The sequence below is a fragment of the Hemiscyllium ocellatum genome, chromosome 2, assembly GCF_020745735.1.
Source record: "Hemiscyllium ocellatum isolate sHemOce1 chromosome 2, sHemOce1.pat.X.cur, whole genome shotgun sequence".
In the NCBI taxonomy this organism is placed as follows: Eukaryota; Metazoa; Chordata; class Chondrichthyes; order Orectolobiformes; family Hemiscylliidae; genus Hemiscyllium; species Hemiscyllium ocellatum.
In genome coordinates this window covers 142,069,132-142,090,306 of record NC_083402.1, presented here as the reverse complement: position 1 = coordinate 142,090,306, position 21,175 = coordinate 142,069,132, and the positions used below count along the sequence as shown (strand labels likewise).

Here is a 21,175-nt window from a genome sequence, read left to right as displayed (position 1 = left end):
ACAAAAAATGAGGTGGACTGACTTCAGGCAGCTGACTGAAGTGTTAATTAGTACTGAGCCTTGGAGCAGTGTTAGCAGCAACTTGCTGAGTTGTGCTCTTCGTAGCCGATATAATTAAAGGTTTGGCAGAGCAGTTGTGATTTTGTTTTGTCAATCTGATCAATGACAAACCCCAACTTCATTCACGGTGAGCTACCATACGTGGTACAGCACCAAGGGAACAGCTGAAAGTTGACATGGTTTTGAATATTGTCAGATTAATATGCCAGTCACAATATTCCCTGCTGTAGCTGCTAACTGTATGTCAGTGCTCAGCAGCAGCAGTGAATGGGGAGAGGATAAATGATCCTGTCAAGAATTTATGCAAACGCTATTTATTCTCTAAGACTTTGGTCTGACATGAGGAATTGAGTTTTCCATCTGAGTTGTGATCCTTGCATTGGCTTCAGGTAGACCAAGCAAGTGGGAGGCCCAGTAAGAGCTGTAATGCACACTGGCTGTAGCTGTCCCAGTTGATCTGTGTTGGGATAGAGGAGAACCAGCATCATTGCCCCCAGCCTTGCTGTTGGTCTCTTCATCCTCCTCCTGTGTACCCTCAGTCCTCAACCAGAGGAACTGGTGAAGCAAGTATCCATGGATGTAAGTTCGCTCGCTGAGCTGGATGGTTTGTTTTCAAATGTTTCGTCATCATACTCATTATCAGTAAGCCTCCAGTGAAGAACTGATGGTATGGCCCAATTTTTATTTGTGTTCAGGTTTCCTTGGGTTGATGCCATTTCCTGTTCTTTTTCTCAGGGAGTGGTAAATAGGATCCAAGTCAATGTATTTGTTGATAGTGTTCCGGTTAGGATGCCATGCTTCTAGGAACTCTCGTGCATGTCTCTGTTTGGCTTGTCCTAGGACGGATGTATTGTCCCAGTCGAAGTGGTGTCCTTCCTCATCCATATGTAAGGATACGATTGAGGGTGGGTCGTGTTTTTTTGTAGCTAGTTGATGTTCATGTTTCCTGGTGGCTAGTTTTCTGCCTGTTTGTCCAATGTAGTGTTTGTTACAGTCCTTGCATGGTATTTTGTAAATGACATTAGTTTTGCTTGTTGTCTGTATAGGGTCTTTCAAGTTCATTAGCTGCTGTTTTAGTGTGTTGGTAGGTGTGTGGGCTACCATGATGCCAAGAGGTCTGAGTAGTCTGGTAGTCATTTCCGAGATGCCTTTGATGTTGGGGGGAGTGGCTAGGGTTTCTGGTCGCGTTTTGTCTGCTTGTTTGGTGTTGTTGCCGTGGGTGGACTGTATTCATTGGGTACCCGTTCTTTTTGAATGCACTGTTTAGGTGATTTTCCTCTGTTTTTCATAGTTCCTCTATGCTGCGTGTTGGTGGCTCATTGAAATGATGTTCTAATGCAACTTCATTTGTGTGTGTTGGGATGATTGCTTCTGTAGTTCAGTATTTGGTCAGTGTGTGTTGTTTCCATGTAGACGCTGGTTTGAAGCTCCCCATTGGCTGTTCGCTCTACTGAGACCTCTAGGAATGGCAGTTTGTTGTTGTTTTCCTCCTCTTTAGTGAATGTTATGCCAGTAATGGTATTATTGATGGTCTTGAAGGTTTCCTCTAATTTGTTTGTTTAGTCATACCAAAGACGTTATCCATGTAGTGGACCCAAGTTTGGGTTGGATAGTTGGCAGAACTGTTTGTTTGAGTCTCTGCATTACTGCCTCTACTAAGAACCCTGATGTCGGAGATCCCTTGGGTGTTCCATTGGTTTGTCTGTAGGTTTGTTGTTGAAGGTGAAGTGGGTGGTAAGGCATAGGTCCACTAGCTTGACAATACTGTCCTTGCTGATGAAGTTGGTAGTGTTTGATGTATTGTGTCTTTAGTTCTTCTAATAATGTAGTCATTGTTTCCTTGCCCAGGTTGATGTTGATGAATGTGAATAGGGCTGTTACGTCAAAGGAGACCATTACTTCATCCTGTTCTATCTTGGTGTCTTTGGTAGTCTTCATGAATTCTTGGGTGGAGTGGATGGGGTGGTGTGAGTCTTCTACTAAGCGTTTTAGTCTTTGGTGTAGCTCCTTGGTGTTCCAGGTAGTGAGTCAATGGGTCTGAGTGGGGCTCCTGGTTTGTGAATTTTGGATAATCCTTAGAAGCGTAGTGCGTTGGATCCGTCTGCTTTCAATTTTTGGAAGACAGTCTTATTTATTTCTCCAGATTTCTGAGGTTTTTTGAGTAGGGCTGTGATTCGGTTGTCTAGTTGTGGGGTCAGGTCTGTCGCCACTTGTTGGTAAGTGTTGGTATCTGCAAGTAGTGCGTTTGCTTTCTCAATGTAGTCTCTTTGATTTAGAATGACTGTCAAGCATCCTTGGTCTGCAGGTAGGAGAATAACATGTTTTGATCTTTCTTTTAGTCTTTCCAGTCTTTTCCTTTCTTGTGTATTGAGTGTGTGTTTCCTTCCTTTTTCCTGCTTAATATTGGTGTGACTGTCTGTCTGATGGCTTGCCGGGTTTCTTCTGGGAGTTGGTTGTCTTTCAGTATTGCTGCTAAGATCTAAAGTAATATCCATTTTAAATTTAATTAAGATTCCTTTGTCAATAATCTACTTCACCAATGCGACAAGCATCCATATAAAGTCCTCTTCCCTTGAGCGAATTAAAATTTACTAAAAATTTTTAACTCCCCTGGATAGCTTCCCCAAGTGTTTAGTATGGCATTGCAAAGAAATGTCAGTTTCAATTATTCCGAATGTGAAATTATCTGGAACTCTAGCTTTTTCACTGTTGAAACAGCTCTAAAGGTCAGGAGTCCATCTAGCAGGTCTGCCTGAATTGCATCTTAGGTCTGTTCCAGAGAATGAGATCAATATGCTTCTAGCCCACTCCTACCTTGCTGTGGTTCATGTGCTGATGGGGTGTATGTTCCTGGCCATAGCGGCTTCATGAAGACATCTGAAGTTTGAAGAAAGAAATCTGTACCTGTCTGTGCACCTCCCACACTAACTCAATCATCTTTTCTCTAAATAGAAATTTAATTTTACATGTTGGTTTATAGAGCAGTATTTCTGCATGTAGTCACGGCACAGAAATGAAGACAATATTTCCATATGGGTTTGGAGAGACATCAAGGATCATCCTGTCTCACCAACAAGTCTCACAGGCTGCTCATTGTATTAAAGACGCTGCAGCCAAAGATTCAGAAATGACAACATCACCTGATTTCAGTAGTTACAGTACAATAAAAGGACAACTTTGGGTGTTTTGCAATTTACAATTTAGCTTTTTTGCAGAGGATCAATTTCTGCAAATCATCACATTCCCTTTATTGCTGCATGATGCCTAGTAATTAATGAATACTGTTGCATGAAACACAGGAATAATGTTTGAGATTTTACTTAATTATTCGAACAGTTGAAGTGAATGCTTAAGGTTGCAAAGTATCAAATGCAAAAGTCTGTGAAACTCTCCCATTTCCCTGGTTGATGATGACGGGCAACATGCAGCGTAAGGAAAGAAATGTGAATGCTGGAAATGTGAAATGAAAATACTGGAGAAACACAACAGGTTAGAGAAATTGAGTTAGTGTTTCAGGCTAGGATAATTTTCATTAAAACTGTTCATCAGAAAGTCTGAGTAGTCAACTTCAATGATGGCTGTTTGTATGATGTTTCTGCTGTAGAATGGCCGCTGCCTTTGTCCATCAAAAAAATTCCAGGTGAAAGAAGCCCCCAACAAGGCAGTTTCATTTATTTTGCAATGTTCTTGAGCCTCTTTTTCAGTAAATCCTTCTGCATTAGCACTTCCCATTTCAAAAATACAGATTATAGGCAGGGTGGTGAAAAAGGTGTTTGGTATGCTTGCCTTTATTGGTCAGTGCACTGAGTATAGGAGTTGTGAGGTTGTGACATGGCTGTACAGGACATTGGTTCTTCCATTTTTGGAATACTGCACTTCACTCTGGTCTCCCTGCTTTAGGAAGGACATTGTGAAACTTGAAAGGGTTCAGAAACGATTTACAAGGATGTTGCCATGATTGGAGGGTTTGAGCTATAGAGAGAGACTGATTAGACTGGGGTCGCTTTCCCCGGAGCATCGGAAGCTAAGGTATGGCCTTATAGAGGTTTAGGAAATCATGAGGGGCATGGATAGGATAAATAGACAAAGTATTTTTTTCCAGGGTAGGGAAACCCAAGACTAGAGGGCATAAGTTTAAGGTGAGAGGGGAAACGTTTAAAAGGGACCTGAGGGGCAACTTTTCACACAGGAAGTGGAACATATATGTAATGAGCTACCAGAAGAAGTGATGGACAGCATTTAAAAGGTATCTGGATGGATACATGAATAAGAAGGGTTTGGAGGAATTTGGGCCCAATACTAGCAAATGGGATTAGACTAATTTAGGATATCTGATTGGCATAGGCTGGTTGGACAAAAGGCCTGTTTCTTTGCTGTACACCTCTATGACTGAACTCAAAAGAAGAGCTTGAGAGAATCTCAAAGACATGATTGAAGATGCTTTGAAAGTGTGGCTTTGAATCAGGAGACAGCGACCTGATGAATGAGGATTATGGCCTCAGTGGTTGTGTGTGGTATGTAGAAAGCACATCTTTGGTAATGGGTTAGGTAAATGTTACGAAGGTGGAGTGGACCAAGGCCACAGGGATTTATAGACCACGAAAGGATTTTGAAATTGATATGATGAAGAATGGTAGCTCAACAAGGTACGGGATAAAGCTAGAAAAGATTGGATATTTAAGTATTAACCTTTTTGAAGTAATAGCTATTTAATCCATTATAAGGCAGGAAGCTGAGGCTGGGTAGATCCTTCCTCCCAAATGGAACTTGCAGCAGCTCGAAGTTTAGGGACCATCTCTTTGTGTTGGTTGTACATGCCTTGCTATTTGTTCTTTACGTTCTGTCATGCTGAAGTGCAGCTGCGTGAAAGCCAGCAAGATGAGTTACATCTTGCTATTTATTTGGAAGTGGATATTAGCTATGACTGAGAGAACTGAGGCTGGATTTCAGATGACTTGAAGTTTATACAGGATAGAGCCAGATCAAAGCATCAAAAAGCAATAGGTCTGCCCTTCTGGGAATATGTTAAGAGCACTATTATTATCGTATCTGACATGCCGTAAATCCATCTACTAATATTGATCAGTGTTTACGTGGGCATGGTGGACATTAAATAGTCTCTATAGCAACCGCAAAGCTGTACTGTTCTCAGCCAGTAACTGTCTGGGACATGAGATTGTATTAATGTGTACACAATTTCCCATTCCAAAGCAACCATAATAGCTCGGAAAGTCAGTCAAATTGCCAGCTTAAGGGTTAAGTGTTATTTGCAGACAATTTGAGCTTTGTTCCTATAGTTTAAAAGGTTATTAGAATTTTATTGATTGTGCATATCACCCCTTACTTCTTGAGGTCTGTGTTTCTCTATTTGTAATGACTGAAGTCTGCTGAAGGAAATACAAGCTTCATGTTGTGAATTGCAGCATCCATTATTTAGAGATTGGAGGAGGGGAAGGATGTTAATTCTTTCACATATTCCTAGAATGGGGAAAATACCATCCTACATCAGAACGCTTTATTATTGACACAAGCATTTGGACCAGAATTGTCACCAGTTCTTGAAATTATGTATTAAAGCAGAGCATTAACAGGTAATTTCTAAGCATAGAATCCCAGTTTATAAACCACACAGTTTGAGTTTTATTTTGTGATAACAGATATTTTCTGTGTAATTCTGTTCATTTTATAATCACTGCTTTGGCTAAATACACGATGTCTGTACAGAATAGTCCCACAGTAGTGGGAAGTCAAATGAGAAAATAACAGATATCTTCTGTGTAATTCTCTTCATTTTATAATCACTGCTTTGGCTAAATACACGATGTCTGTACAGAATAGTCCCACAGTAGTGGGAAGTCAGATGAGAAAAGAGAGGGACAAACAATTACATAATAGCTATTCAAACCAGCCTGAAACCAGGCTCTGAGGCCAGAGGCCTAGGGAACACTCCAGTGTGTTCTGGTACATGGCTTTTCATTTGCTTCTCTCTCATGAGTAGCACACAGCACTATAACAGACAGCCGTCAAGGTGGTTTACACTTTTGAACTTGCTTGGAAGCAGATGTTAGTTATGGGTGAGTGGACTGCATGAAGGACTGAGACTAGGAAAAAAAGTGAAGAGTTAACAATGTATCACTGGCTTAAAAATTATTATTGGCCATGACAACTACACGTGTAATACATGATGCTTTTCTGTGCTTAAGCTGATTTATAACTTTGAAATTATTTAGAACTAGTTAATATTTCTGTTAAAATCCACAAATGCATTGTGTCCATCTGCTACAATTAACCTTCTTGGTTAATTTTTCTGGTTTAGTTATTTGAAAGTAACCCTTCTGCTTGGAGCTGATTCAGCCCCAGGTGATCAGCTGTCCTGAAATGTAATGCTTGTCTGTCCTGTGTTACTCTCACACATTTGCAGCTCATCTGCAACCGCTCCATGACATTCATCGTCCTGCAGCACCCAGGTCAGCTTCTCTTTTGTACACACCCCTCCTGAAAATATCCTTGTACTCTTTTAGCTCTGATCAAATGGCTGAATTTATACTGACTTGTTTTCTCAAAGGATAGTATTTATTTTCAAGTTTTTTTTGCACTTGTAACTTCAAATAACCTTTATATATGTCATATGGTCTATACATGGAACTTTGCACATGTGTCTCAGTCTCCGCATTTCAATGGCCTGTATGGGGTAAATGTGAGGACTGCAGATGCTGGAGATCAGAGTCAAAATGTGTGGTGCTGGAAAAGCACAATTGGTCAGGCAACATCCGAGGATCAGGAGAGTTGACGTTTCGAGCATAAGCTCTTCTTCAGGACTGTGATTGAGAGATTGTAACAAAGCTCCCAACTGTTTGTAGTGGGGGCAGTAAGTTTTAGAAACTGCCTACTGCCCCACATTTCATTCGCACATTCCTGATGCTTGAAACGTTGACCCTTCTGCTCCTCGGATGCTGCCTAACCGACTGTGCTTTTCCAGCAGCACACCTTTTGACAGAGGCCTGTATCGGCCAATTTTCTGATCTGGTGCCCCATCAGGAAGTGCAGTCAGTACTTCTATAACGCAGTGGTTGTGTTCCTGTGCAATATTGTTGGTTGAACAATAGAAGCCATTATTGCATTGTTAATAAAGTATTTACTTGATCTTGGTGATTATTGAAAATAAGCATCTTTGTCCATATTTGTGTTTTTCTTTGTTACACTTGCAATGAAAATTGCACTAAATTCCTAATTATAATTCATGTTTTGTTTAGGCTGAAGCGTCCAGAGAGAATGAAGACGAAGACCAGCCACTTAGCTTGGCTTGGCCAGATACACCTCTGAAACGATTAATCTATTTAATTGTAATCCCTATCGTCCTTTTACTGTGGATCACCTTGCCTGATGTCAGAAAAAAAGTAAGCATCTGTACCATTTTATTTCTCTCATTTTTCTTGCACACATGCACTTGCGCAAAACGTTTTGCGCAGTGTTTTTGATCTTTGGTCTCTGAGTCTCATAGTCTCAACAAGCAGATGCTGAAGAAATCCAAAGTAATGTGTTCATTGAATAGTCATAGAAAGAGGTTACTTCATGTCAGTGTTAGGTTAGAATGCCTGGATAAGTACCAAGATAATAGTGTGCTTCAGAAACTCATCTGTTTCTCAAGCAAATATAGAGGCTGTTTGGAGATTATTAAAGATACGAATACACGTGTGTGCACTCTTACGCGTGCACACACTCATTCACGCACATGTTCACTCACACACACTCCCCAATCACTCTGATCTCTCCAGAGGTGCAACTAAAGTTGTACTGGAACCGCATCAACAACATGCATTGTATGCAATGGGTCATTCTGATTTATTCAGCTGACTTTGAATTGAGTCCCTTTGGGATTCAGGTTGCAATGGTTTTACTCAGCAGTAGGCAAAGTAGAAGCTGAAATTTTTGATTCTGTATGTAGTGCTGCATGAGTTACATTGCTTCACTTTCCTGGTCAGTCCGTGGGAAATCAAGTTCCACCTTGGAAAATGGAATTGTTAGTTGCAATTAGTATCTATCTGGAAGATTAAAGTGGGCTCTGAACGTGGAAGTTGGACACCTAAATCCTTTGACAGGTGTCCTTCCTCTAGTGCTAGGAGGAGCAGGAATGCTCCCTTAAATTCCACAGCTGAAGTATTAACTTCCCCAGTCCATTCCAAGACGCCTCGTGGGGGTTACCTGAGACCTGTGACCAGTGAGCTGTCTGTGAAGTGACACAGATGTTGACAGCTTAGTCTGGCCTAAGGCCTACTTCTTCCAACCAAAGGACTGTTCTCTACACCCAGTTAAACCAAAGCAAGTCATTGTCCTGTAATTTGTATCCATAAAGTTCAATTACAGAACTTTCTAGAACTTTCCGTACAGCTCACTGAAAGCCAAAACTATTAGTATTTTTTTTTCCCTTATTTGTTCATGGGAACAGGGTGTCGCTGACTAGGCCAATATTTATTGCCCATCCCTAACTGCCCAGAGAGTCACATAGAGACCAGGCCGGGAAAAGATGGCAGTTTCCTTCCTTTAAGGATGTTTGTGAACCAGCTAGGTGTTTTCCAACAATTGTCAATGAACTTTGGGTCATCATTAGATTCTGAATTCCAGATTTTTCTTTTTTTTTTATTGAATTCAATTCAATTGATTCGAATCAGAGTCCCCAGAATGTTGTCTGAGTCTCTGGGTTAACTGTCCAGCAATAATACCACTAGGCCATTTCCTCCCCATTTAACTGAATAAGTTTTATATGTCCACTAATCACAATATTCTGATGGTTGAATTAGTAATAAAGTATTTAAATTGCATTAATTTCATGTTTATTTAAGCACATGAATAATAAGGAAGTTCTGACACATGAATTAGATGTTTCAATTGATACAGAAGTAGCTAATGGGACTCCACACAGTACAGATTAGAAACTTGCCTCATCTCATCACTGGTCTTGATCCTGGGTTAGTTGATCTCAACCAAGATAGATGTAGAAATAGTAGACTTTTGGAGATGGGGTGGGGGGGTTGTGGGGATGTTGATGGAGTGGGAATAACCCATGGTTTTGGAAAACAGGAACAAGAGTAGCCTACTAAGTCATTCACTTAGATTGTGGTGATCTGTAAAATATTTGGAATACATCTATGCACCTTGACTCAATAATATTTCCTCCCTTTTTTTGGTAGCAATCTCAGTCTTAACATTTCAAATGACCTCTTCTCAACAGTTTGCTTTTTAAGTGAGTCCATGTTTCCAAGATGTGAACAGTCCAGATTTTGTGCTGTAAACAGTCATCCAGTGATTGGTCCCGGGAAGCACATAGATGTGGACACTAGATGAAGTTGACGTTAATATTAACACAAATCTGAAGAGCAATATTTGTTCAACACACTGGACCTCCACCCAGCGACAGTCATGTTGCAAACATGAGCAGAGCGGAGAAAATAAGGAAATAAAACCTAAAGCAAAACGGATTTCTAAGTTATGTTTTGTTAGTACTTATTTGACAGTGAAAAGAAAGAGCTTGCAATTAAGGACCTAAGTCAGAATGTCTGTAGCTCTGCTGTGTAAGTGAGCCTCCCCTGGTACCATTACCCATTAGACTAATTTCTTTCTGACAGTGTTCATATTATTGAAATTATTAACATTGCAGCATTGTTGACATCATCTCATCAAATTGACTCTGAATGTTTAACAAGCCAGGAGGAGAGCTGGGGAAGCCCTCCAGCTGCTCGTTCAACCCCAGAACAAATTTGTCTCTGTGGTTGTTGGAAGAATGAAGATTAGTTTCCTGCTATCACGAGTAGAACCATTTGTTTGCTATATTATCCTAAATGTAGAAATGCATCTTTACCATTGTTGCTTTAGGCACTTTGGAGGTTACAATGCAACTGGAGGATTTAATAATTTAAGGGATTGTCAACAGACATTATCAAGAGAACTTATTGTTTAGGGAACAGCTGAGGACATGAACCGGGGTTTGAAAGCAAACGGAACAAGAATTTTACATTGCAGCATCTTTCATTCCCCCCTTGGCTTATCCAAAAAGCTGTTTAATAAGTATTTGATCACTTTTGAATTATAACTACTTTTATTCTTTAGTCAAATTCAGCCATTTGAGTACAGTAAAAGTACAAGATGCAATGATAAGAAAAATTAGTTCAATTGTTATATTTTTAATTGTAGGATGGCCATTGGCCAGAATGCAGGGAAGGGAGCTCCCCAATGCTCCTAAGAGTTCAATAAGATCTTTGAAAGTGAAAAAGTGATCAGGATCTTGGTTTAACGGCCCATCAGACAAACAGTATTTCAATAAACCATCACTGCTTCCATGCTGTATTGCAGCATCAACTTAAATTTACTGAAGGCATTTGCTAAAATGGATCTTAGCCTTGATCCGGTGACACTGCAATAACGAGCTGACTGAGATAAGCTGCCACTTCAAAAATTGCAAGAGTTAAAAGTCTAAAATATAAGAAAGTCTTTAAAAAGCATGTAAAGAAAACATTTAGTACAGTTGCAACCTGTATTCCATCTTAACTGCATGGCAACATGAATGTTCCTGCATAGATTCCCTCAAGTTACCACACATATTCAGCCACACACACAAAATTAAAGGGCCCCTCTATTTGGCCATGCACTACAAAAATAATGAAGTTGGTTACAATAATATGTAAGTTTGGGAATAAATAGATTGTTGTAGCATAATAGATGTTTCAATTTAGAGACCTCCCAGAGTGAAATTGTATCAAATGGTCAAGACTATTAAAATGGCAGCTGATTTAGGAAGAATATTTATTTAACAGACCTAGAGAGAGCACGACAAGTCATTTAAAGCATTTTACAAATTCTGACAAACACATAATATTAGGTACCTGAGAAACTTACAGCATACTGAATAGCCTGGACAGAGTGGTTGTTGGGGAGATATTTCCATTAGCAGGAGAGATTAGGACCCAAGGGCACAGCCTTAGAGTAACGGGAAGACCTCTGGAGATGAAGAAAAACTTCTTCAGCCAGAGAGTGGTCAGTCTACGGATTTCAATGCCACAGAAGGCTGTGGAGGCCAAGTCATTGAGTATATTTAAGATGGAGAGAGATAGTTTCTTGGTTGTCAAGGGGGTTAAGGGTGACGGGGAGAAAGCAGGAGAGGTGGGGTTACGAAACATATCAGCCATGGTTAAATGGCAAAGCAAACTCAATGGGCTGAATGGCCTAATTTCTGCTCTTATGTCTTATAGTCTGAAAACAAGAATTTAAAAAATGCACCTGTGGAGTCTTGGATTGATTGGGAAAATAGATATGCCTGGGCCCCACTGGATCTTTAGGATGTGAGACTTACTGACTGGGCCTGTTGTCCTTGCAAAGTAATGGAGAAATATAGATCTCACCATGTTTGTTTCACATGCTTTTTACAAATGTTCTATATTTTAGTCTTTTTAAGTCTTGCTGATTTTTGAAGTGGCAGTTTATCTGTACTAATATCACAATGGTCACAATGCCATTAGGGAGGGAGTTCCAGGATTTTGTCCCAATGACAATTGAAAAGCAAACTTAACTAACACCAGAAGGTTGATTATACATGGATGGTTATCCTAAAGATACCAGGTAAAAGTTGAAGATGTTACAGTTTCAGAACAACTACACAAAGTTAACCCAAACCGTATTTGTCTTGCAGAGACTACGGAAGTATTTTATACTCACCTTCTTTGGGTCAATCATGTGGATTGGGGGCTTTTCCTATCTAATGGTCTGGTGGGCACATCAGGTAAGCACAACAATGTCCAGTAATTGTTAACTAAAGATTCAAGTTTTGATTGCAAGTATTAAACTTTCTTACATAAATAACCATTGAAAAGTTAATTGTAACATAATTTCAAAAAGAAAACTTCTTCATCAAAGTTGATGGTTAAAACTTTTGTCATTTGCAAGTTCAACAACTTGTATAATAAAGCCCAAGGCACTTCATAGGAGGGTTGAAAATCAACTTGACACCGAGTCATGCAAGAAGCGAACAGGTAACTTAGCCAAAGGCTTGGTCAGTGAATTAGATCGTAAAGAACTTCTTAAAGGGATAAATAAAGTTGATGAGGCTTTTGGAGGAGTTCCAGCGGTAAGGGCTTTAGCTATTGAAGGTGCAGCTGTTCATGTTGGGGTGAATACAATTGAGGATACTCTCGATGCCAGAATTGAAGAATGGTTGTTGCAATGGTAGAGATGGGAGTCTCACCATAACCTTTGATTCCTCTACTGATCAGGAATCTATCTCAGCCTTAAATATACAAAAGACTCTGCCACCAAAACTCTCTATGGCAAGGAGTTCCAACGACTCTCAACTCTGAGAGAAGGAATTCCTCCTCATCTTAGTCTTAAATTGATGCTTTTTTATTCTTAGACCATACCCTCTGGTCCGAAACTCTCCCATGAGGGGAAATGTCTTCTCAGTATTTACCCTGTCAAGCCCCTTAAAAATCCTATAAAATTCAATAAGATCGCATCTCATTCTTCGAAACTCCAGTCTGCAGAGTCTCAACCTATTTAATCTTTGGACATAAGGCAATCCCACAATATCAGGGATCATCCTCGTGAACCTTCTCTGAACTGCCTCGAATGAAATTATATCTTTCCTAAAAAAAAGGACCAAAACTGCTCACCCTTGAGCTGTGATCTCACCACCCCTTGTACAGTTGCAGTAAGACTTCCCTACTCTTATATTCCAAACCCCTTGAAATAAGGGCCGACATTCCATTAGCCTTCCTGATTACCTGCTGCACCTGGGTGCTAGCTTTCTGTGTTTCGAGCATAAGTTCCCTGGAGTCCTTGTGTGTTGCGGCTTTCCAGCACTTAAATAATTCTGTTCTTTTGCTCCTCCTTCCAAAATTAACACCTTCACATTTTCCCCAAAGTATATTCCATTATCAGCTTTTTATCCATTTTGTTAATTAGTTGAGGTTGACTTATGAAAATAAAGTCAAAAGTTGGAGTTGGCTTGAATATAAGATCAATCATTACTTGAATAGATACGAGATATTGAAAGTGCGTTATTAACCCATAGAATAATATGTTTAGTTTGTATTGTGAGGAATGAAATAGTATCCCATATGTAGAGAATCAGCATCCAGTTAAGATACTACTGGTTCTCATTGCCTGATCTCCTCCCTCACCCACATGGCATCTGCTCTGCAACTCGGGAACTAAATACCCCACGAGTTGCTGCAGTGACTACTGCTGATGGTTATAAACTTACAAAGTATATTGAATATTATTGGAGGCAATCTTGTTTGCATTGTCACTGAAGAAGAGGAGCAGGAGTTGTGGAAGGTCGCTTAATGTTGAATTCAAATTTAAATGCTTCCTTTTAAACCATATTCTCTCATGAGAGCAAATTCAAAGGCAGTTTTCCTGTCCAATCTTCAAAGAGTTTGCACATCAAAATTGCAAAATGATTTTCGGTGAGGTATAATGGAAACATTCAAATTTCTCATGGATCAGCTGCTGAATACTAAATTACACAATACATTTTTAAAATCACAATGAAAGTTAAAGAAATATCAAATTTTTGGACAAGCAATGTACATTGGGGTGATTTCTTCTGGAAGTGCTAGATCACTTTTTTTTTGCTTTCACATTCTCAACCAATGGTCATTAATGCTTTTGCTGTGAAATTTAGTGAAATGAAACGTCACTCAGTGACCACTAGATTTCTTAACAGTGTAGTAAACATCAAAAGAAAACACAACCTTTTCAGTATGCAACAACCTCTGCAAAACACTCCACAGAGATGGTTTGTATTCAAAGTTATTTATCTCAAATTTGATCTTTCCTCCCATGTTGAATTGATTTCTTATTCTATCCTTATACCTCAGACCAATACTGCGCCTAATAAATGATTCAAGCCTCTTAATATCTATCCTCTGATGAGTTAATCTCTCTTCACAGGAATTGTTTCAGCAGAATAGATTGAAGGATGCTTCAGCGCAATGTTTGTGTGTGTGTGTTGGCATTACTAAGTGACATATTCACTCTTTCAATTCTGCAGGTTGGGGAGACAATTGGGATCTCTGAGGAGATTATGGGATTGACAATTTTAGCTGCAGGTACTTCTATTCCCGACCTCATCACAAGTGTGATTGTAGCACGGAAGGGACTTGGCGATATGGCAGTGTCCAGCTCAGTTGGAAGCAATATATTTGATATTACAGTTGGGTGAGTTAATAAAGACTTACTTCAAACAATTTTTATTTATGCCACATCTATTTATTTCATTAACAAAACTTTGCACCTGAGTGACTATACGTTTTTCAGAAATAACATTGTGCAAAATATCTTGAATATGCGAGAAAAATATCCTTATGACTTCCTCCCTCCATTAGTCTTTGTGTGCTTTAGTTTCCTATAGTAAGCCTTAAAGCTGTAGGAATTGAATCAAACTTTCTCCAACTTGTTCCTTTCCTTCCCCTTACTGAATGGTAGCAGCCCAATTTATGGGCCTTTAGCAACACCACTGCTAACCCAAATGTGCTTCAACACTTAGAGGTTGTAAGGGATTGCAAGATCTGTGCATTTTGTTAAGTTGCCCTCTTTACTGCCCTGTTGAAAAGGTGAAAATAGTTCAATAATGCTTGCTTGCTACGACTCCATTTATCACTTACAAGATTTAAGGACTGACCAGCACTCTAGCGTATTTTCAGAATTCCTAAGGTTTGAGAAGGTTTGAGCAATTTGCAAGACTGTTCCATAATCCAGTTGTGTTCACAGTGAGTCAGCACAGCTCACAAGTGACATTGAGGGCACTGGGGCTAATTGGGAAATTCAACCTTCAAGAGGGCTAACGTGATTATGAGCAAAGGTTTTATATTTGGCTGAAATCAGATAGGTCCAGATGCTTTTAAGGTGGTGCCTACTCAATGTTGCTCATGCGAACTCCATAGCATTCAGAATTAAGGAAGTTCTATGGACCAGGTAAGAATCAGATTCCAAGAGTGTTACATTCCATGAAAGGGAGCAGTTGGCCATGTGAGATTGTCGCAGGTGAGATTGTCAAAATAAGGAAATCCCCTCATCATTGTGCAGTAGTGACCTGCTAGGACTTATAGAGCAAACCTGAAGAACATTAAAATTGAGGGCTGCAGTGAGGGCACAGCCATGGAAGTGGAAGAACGAGGCAGTTGCAAATTGCAACAAAGTTTCCAGAACCTGCAGTGAATATCTACCAGATTCATCAAGATTGAGCCACAGCCAATAAACTTCATAATCTCAGAGTCAAAATGTTAGGTACTGCCATTATCATGGTAGCCACCAAAAAGTCCCAGCCTTTGACTGATCTCTCAGCAGCTCTGACTGGGTTAAATATGAATGTAGATGTTTGACTCCAATTCCATCTATCTAATGGAAATGGAAGATGTTCAGATGAATAGAGAACGACACAGATAGCCTGGTTGAAAATGCATTTGTTCCTCCATATCTGCGAGAGTTCAGTTACTGAAATTCACAAGTGTGAAGCTCATTAAACAGTAGGATAAGAATAAATTAACTATCACAGATACATGAGTTTTGTCCGTGGATAGTGAATTTTGTTACCTTTGTTTGGGCGTGGATAGGGGTATTCTTGATGATGCAGATACAGAAGATTTACTGTATCTAAGACGGTAAAAGAAAACCTTATTTCTTGGCCAAATTTGAATTTTATTCAAACATACTGGCTTTCCCTCAACATCAGTGTTTTCACAGATATGACCAATGCTGCTAGAATAATTTGTATTTTGATCACCATTTATTACAACACACTGGGGTTTTACATTGGAAATCAAATTCTTCTTTCAGGAATTCTTGCAAAACTTAAAGATTTTTAAAAATGCACAGAATTTTCCGACTTGGCTGCTGTTTAGACCCAGATTGACAGAAACGTGGACCAAGTTTCTGCACTTGGCAAGAATTACAATTCATTACAAATACATAGATTCTACCTACAGAGAGATAATTATGACTAATCAATATCTAACTCCACTAGTTAAAATTCTAACCCATTTTTAACATTCTCCTCCTCCCCCCACACATCCCTTCAAAGATAGTTAGAAAAAAATACTGGGTGTTATGGACAGAGGGGAAGACTGGAAAGGCATTTCTATGGTTTACATCCATAGGGTTTTCTGAGATGAAAAATGTTGAATGACTAAACAAATAGTCAAGGTCAGTGAATGCAGCTTCAATTGCTTTAATCTGCCAACTGCATTATGCTCAACCACTACTCAGATCACCTTGCCCATAATTCTCAGCCATCAACAATTTCCATAAAAATTAGACTGCATACTTAATATTCATAGTTTTACCTCACCCTCACTGACCTAGCACTTTTATCAGTGTCAAAATACCATCTCTCAGCTTTCATAATAAAAGTAAAATACTGTAGATGCCAGAGACCTGAAATAAAAGCAGAAACTGCAAAAATAACTCTCTGGGTCTGACAGCATCAGTGGTGAGAAAAACAGAGTTAATGTTTCGCATCTAATTCTTTTTTATTCCAAAAAGGAGTCCTATATCTGAGAGCAGCTGGTTTTATCAAAAACCGTGAAATTGGCAAATTGTCCTTCATGCAGTGTTTAATGTGTGTGTTCTGTGTACTTCTGCTGGTTATTTATGTAAAATCAGCACAATTATTCACCCATTTAATTTATTTTCTTCCCCTTTGCTAGTACCCTTCTCAAGCAAGTATTTGACATATACATTGGTGCCAATCTTCAACAGGTGAAGGAATCAAAGCTACATCTAAGCTAATCAGGTTTTTGCCTGACAATTTTCAAAAATAATTCTTGGCTTGTGGTCATCACGGACATAGTGGTCTTTATTATTCATCCATGACCCTCTTGAGAAATGATGTTGAGGAGCAAGTGTTGGACTGGGGCAGACAGTTAAAAATCACACAACACCAGGTTATAGTCCAACAGGTTTATTTGAAAGCACTAGCTTTCAGAGTGCTGCTCCTTCATCAGGTGGTTGATGAAGGAACAGTGCTCCGAAAGCTAGTGCTTCCAAATAAACCTGTTGGACAATAACCTGGTGTTGTGTGATTTTTATCTCCCTTGAGAAAGGTGATGCCAACTTTTTATCTCTAATCATTCCAATTAGTGTGTTGAGAGTGCTCTTGCAGTGACGGTGGCCAGTGCTTTGTAGGATTTTTGACGCAACGACATTGAAGGTGCAGTGCCATGTTTCTAAGTCCCGAGAGTATCAGACCTGGAGAGGATGATGGAGGAGCTCCAGCTCCCATGCACCTGCTGATCTTGTCCTTCTGGATGTTGATGTGGTTGGCAGGCATGATATGTTGGTGCAGCTCACTCGGTAAATATTGAAGCCATGATACATTATTTGCATCAAACAAAGAATAAACAAGGAAAGAAAAGTTGCATTTACCTCTGACTCCAGGCAGGGGCTATTTGTTTTTCAAGCAGCAACAAATTTACTGTCAACGTGTGACCACTGCGCCCAGCTCGCGTCCACTAGAACTAGGTATCTATTAAGTTGTATCAGGCGTGTTGTATCTGACACTGTACAGTTCTAGCATGGCCCTGTTCAATATCCTCATCTTATTCCTCAAACTGTTGTTGCTCTCCCGTCGCTTTACTGTGTGTCACATCCCCTTGTTTCCTGCTCCAGAGCACAGCAAACTAGGGTGTTGTGGCACACTCTTTGCATTTGATTTGATTTATTATCTAGCCTCCACTGAGCTACAGTGAAAAGTATTGTTTTGTGTGCTCTCCAGGCAAATCAGACCTCATATAAGGGCATCAAGGTAAGAGAACAGAATGCAGAATGTAGTCTTACAGCTGCAGAGAAGGATCAGCTCTAACATGAGAGGTCTGTTCATAAGTCTGATAATAGCAGGGAAATAAATGTTGAATCTGTTGGTGTGTATTTTCAATCTTTTGTACCTCCTGCCCGAAGGTAAAAAGATGGAAGAGAGTACAACTGGGATGAGAGGGGTCTTTGATAATATTGGCTGATTTCCTGAGGCAGTGGGTGATACACAAGTTTGGAGTATGTTGCAAGGCCTCCCCAGACTGATCTAAACATTTGAACGTCTAAACATTCAACAGGCCCATTAGCTTCTCCACAAAGGCCCGGATGGAAGATCAGGTCAAAATGCTATTTCTTCCAGACCAAGGTGCAGTGTCACCGCAGACAGAGGTATCCTGTCATTAAGCTTGACCAACTGTTGGGAACATGACCTGTGACCTGCAGAGTTGGGTGGACATCCCATCTTAGTGGTTACCAAGGTGACAGCTGTTTTCAGGTTTTCTGCAACTTGGTGACTTCACTGTGGGACCTCTGAATCCACGACCTACAAAGGCTGTTACCGATGCAGTTTATCTACACTCAGCCTCAGTCAATAGTTGTGGAAAGGAGTCATCAGGCATGGTGGAGAAAGTGGCTCTTGTCTCCAACCTTGGCATATAGCCTTTGAAATGAAGCAGCAGTTAGAGTCCTACAGCACGGAAACAGACCTTTTGGTCCAACTTGTCCATGCCAACCAGGTTTCCCAAACTAAACTCATCCCGTTTCATGAGGGAAAAGACATGTTGGCATTTTCCATGGTACCTGGCACAGTCTGGTCCTAATGATCACAGATGTCTGATACATTGGTGCAATTGATTCTTTTTCTGATTATGAAGTCCTGCTGCTGTATGATATGGTGTTCTCTGAGTGGGATGTGTCCAGTCTCTGGTGCCCTGTGCCTTGAGCACACCACCTGATGCCAAAGTTTACTGTCCAAGCTGCAGCACCGACATGGCCATGGTGAAAGAGATTGAGATGGTGTGATCTGGCGTCGGTAACAGACTTTGTAAGTCGTGGATTCAGAGATCCCACAGTGGAAGTAGCTAAGTTGCATAAAACCTGAACACAGCTGTCACCTCGGCAACCACCAAGATGAGATGTCCACCCAGCCCTTCAGGTCACAGGTCATGCTCCCAACAGTTGGTCAAGTTCAGTGATAGCATACCTGGGTATCGTCTGTCTACGGTGACACTGCACCTCAGTCTGGAAGAAATAGCATTGTGATTAGTAGACTCCAGGTTCACTGTGCAGCCTGAAGGGACCTTCAACTCTGACCTCTTCATGTGGGGGCGGCTCAGCAGGGGTTGAAGGTTGCTGCTGGTCCTGGGCTTGCTGGGTAATCTGTTCCTCCTCCATGTCTTCATTGCATCACAGCTGAAGTAGGCTGGTGGGCCCATTGAATCCCCTCCACTATTATGGCTGATCTTTTCCTCAGGTCTGATTTCCTGCTTTATCCCATAACAATCACCCCTGCTGTGGTGAACGTGTGCAGGGAATATCCGGAATTGAACATGTCCTTAGTCATTTAACTAATCAGCGATCAAGTCACTTAACTGATAGTTTAGTGTATTCCTCAATATCATGCCACATAGAGGGCTTTGACAAGGAAAGCCTGTACATGGATTTTCGATCTCGGGGTTTTATTCCAACCAATGCAGCATCAGCCAAATAAAGAAAATACCCTTGTAAAATGATAAAAACAAAGTACTGCAGATGCTGGAAATCTGACATGACACAGAATGCTGACGAAACTCAGCAGGTCTTGCAGCATCTGTGAAGAGAGAAACAGAGTTAACAATTCAAGTGACTTCTGTTCAGAACTCCATTCTAAAGACATCAATAGAGAGACGGTGTATATGTACCAATCAATGAAGTTAGTAGGGCAAGTAGAAAAAGTGATCAAAAATGCAGAAAAAAACCACAGAGTACTAAGACTGGGAAGTTATGACATTATATAGTGCCAATCTCAGTGTAACAAGTGATGGATGAACAACTCTGGATTGTCAAAGGAAGATAAGAGGTTGACCTGATCCTTCAGAAAAAGATTGAAATGTATTTTTCTTCTCTATGTCTTTGCAGCCTACCCTTGCCATGGCTCCTGCACGCCTTTATTAATAACTTCACCCCAATCAAAGTCAGCAGCAATGGCCTGTTCTGTTCAATTGTTCTTCTCTTCATCATGCTTCTTTTCGTCATCCTGTCGATTGGGGCCTGCAAGTGGAAAATGAACAAAATTCTTGGACTGACCATGTTTGTACTCTATGTTGCTTTTCTGGTTATGGCCGTTCTGCTGGAGGAGAAGGTCTTGATCTGTCCAAAGACAAGTGGATCTTCGTGACTCTACTCCTTTCCTTCTGAGGTACTGATGGGAAAATTGACTCATCCTGCCTGCTGCAGCTTTGTTTTTGTTTTGAGATTGGCTCAGCTGGCCTTGCAGTTAAATGGGGAATGAGAACGTAATGCTAAACAATAACAACTGTATTTTTTGCTTGATTAATTTTCTGTTCTCATTTCAAGCAAATGAATAAAGTTGATGTTTGCATCTGTGGCATTCCTGATTGGAGAGATTGACTCTGGGATTTTTCTCTGGGTTAATCTAATGTCTATGGGAAGACCACTGCCCAAGTTGGTTATACCCCCCCCCTCAAGATGATTCTTTCATTTTTCTTTCATTGCTAGGTGATATTTTACTGGCAAAGGAATTTTCCTTGCCAGTTTCTTTTTTCAGATATTGAAATAATACTGCATTATATTTCAGAATAACTGGTGTGAAGTAATTTATTTTTAAAAACAATAATGGTGCATAAAACTAGTTTGGAGAGCATTTTGTTTTTGGGGGGTTGGGGGTGGTGTTTGGGGGCATAACATTTTGGATTCTCAGACAGTTAGCCAAACCTACCTTTTCTTTGGGATCTGAGAATCAGATTAGTACTGAAGGTGTAATGTTTGATACAGATTTACTTCTATAAGTCTTAGCATTATTTTTTACACATTTATTAAACTATATGCGATTTTATGTTTTATAACTTTTTTTGGCTTAGTACAACAATTTTAATCACCAGTACATCTCATGAATAAACCAATGAAGCTGCTATAGATCATGGTACTTGAAAGCAAATTCAATCATGTGTGAATGGCAATATTAAGGTCATAGAGCTATTAATCAATTATTAAGGTCGTAGCTATTTATCTATTATACACATCATTGCTTGCTGCCTAATGCAGAATAAAATGTAGTCACTGACATTCTGCCATATTATGTAATTAACACCTTAGGGCC

At 40.1% G+C, this 21,175-nt stretch overlaps 1 protein-coding gene across 1 annotated transcript in view; it reads left to right on the top strand.

Moving 5' to 3' along the window:
• Positions 1-20,526, top strand: part of slc24a2 (solute carrier family 24 member 2) — a 290,313-nt gene extending 269,787 nt beyond the window's left edge. The window contains exons 5-8 of the mRNA XM_060841993.1: positions 7,314-7,457; positions 11,741-11,830; positions 14,102-14,268; positions 19,975-20,526. Coding sequence (XP_060697976.1) covers positions 7,314-7,457; positions 11,741-11,830; positions 14,102-14,268; positions 19,975-20,233 — 660 coding nt within the window. The 3' untranslated portion in view covers positions 20,234-20,526. The remainder of the gene's footprint in view (positions 1-7,313; positions 7,458-11,740; positions 11,831-14,101; positions 14,269-19,974) is intronic.
• Positions 20,527-21,175: the final 649 nt, after the last annotated feature.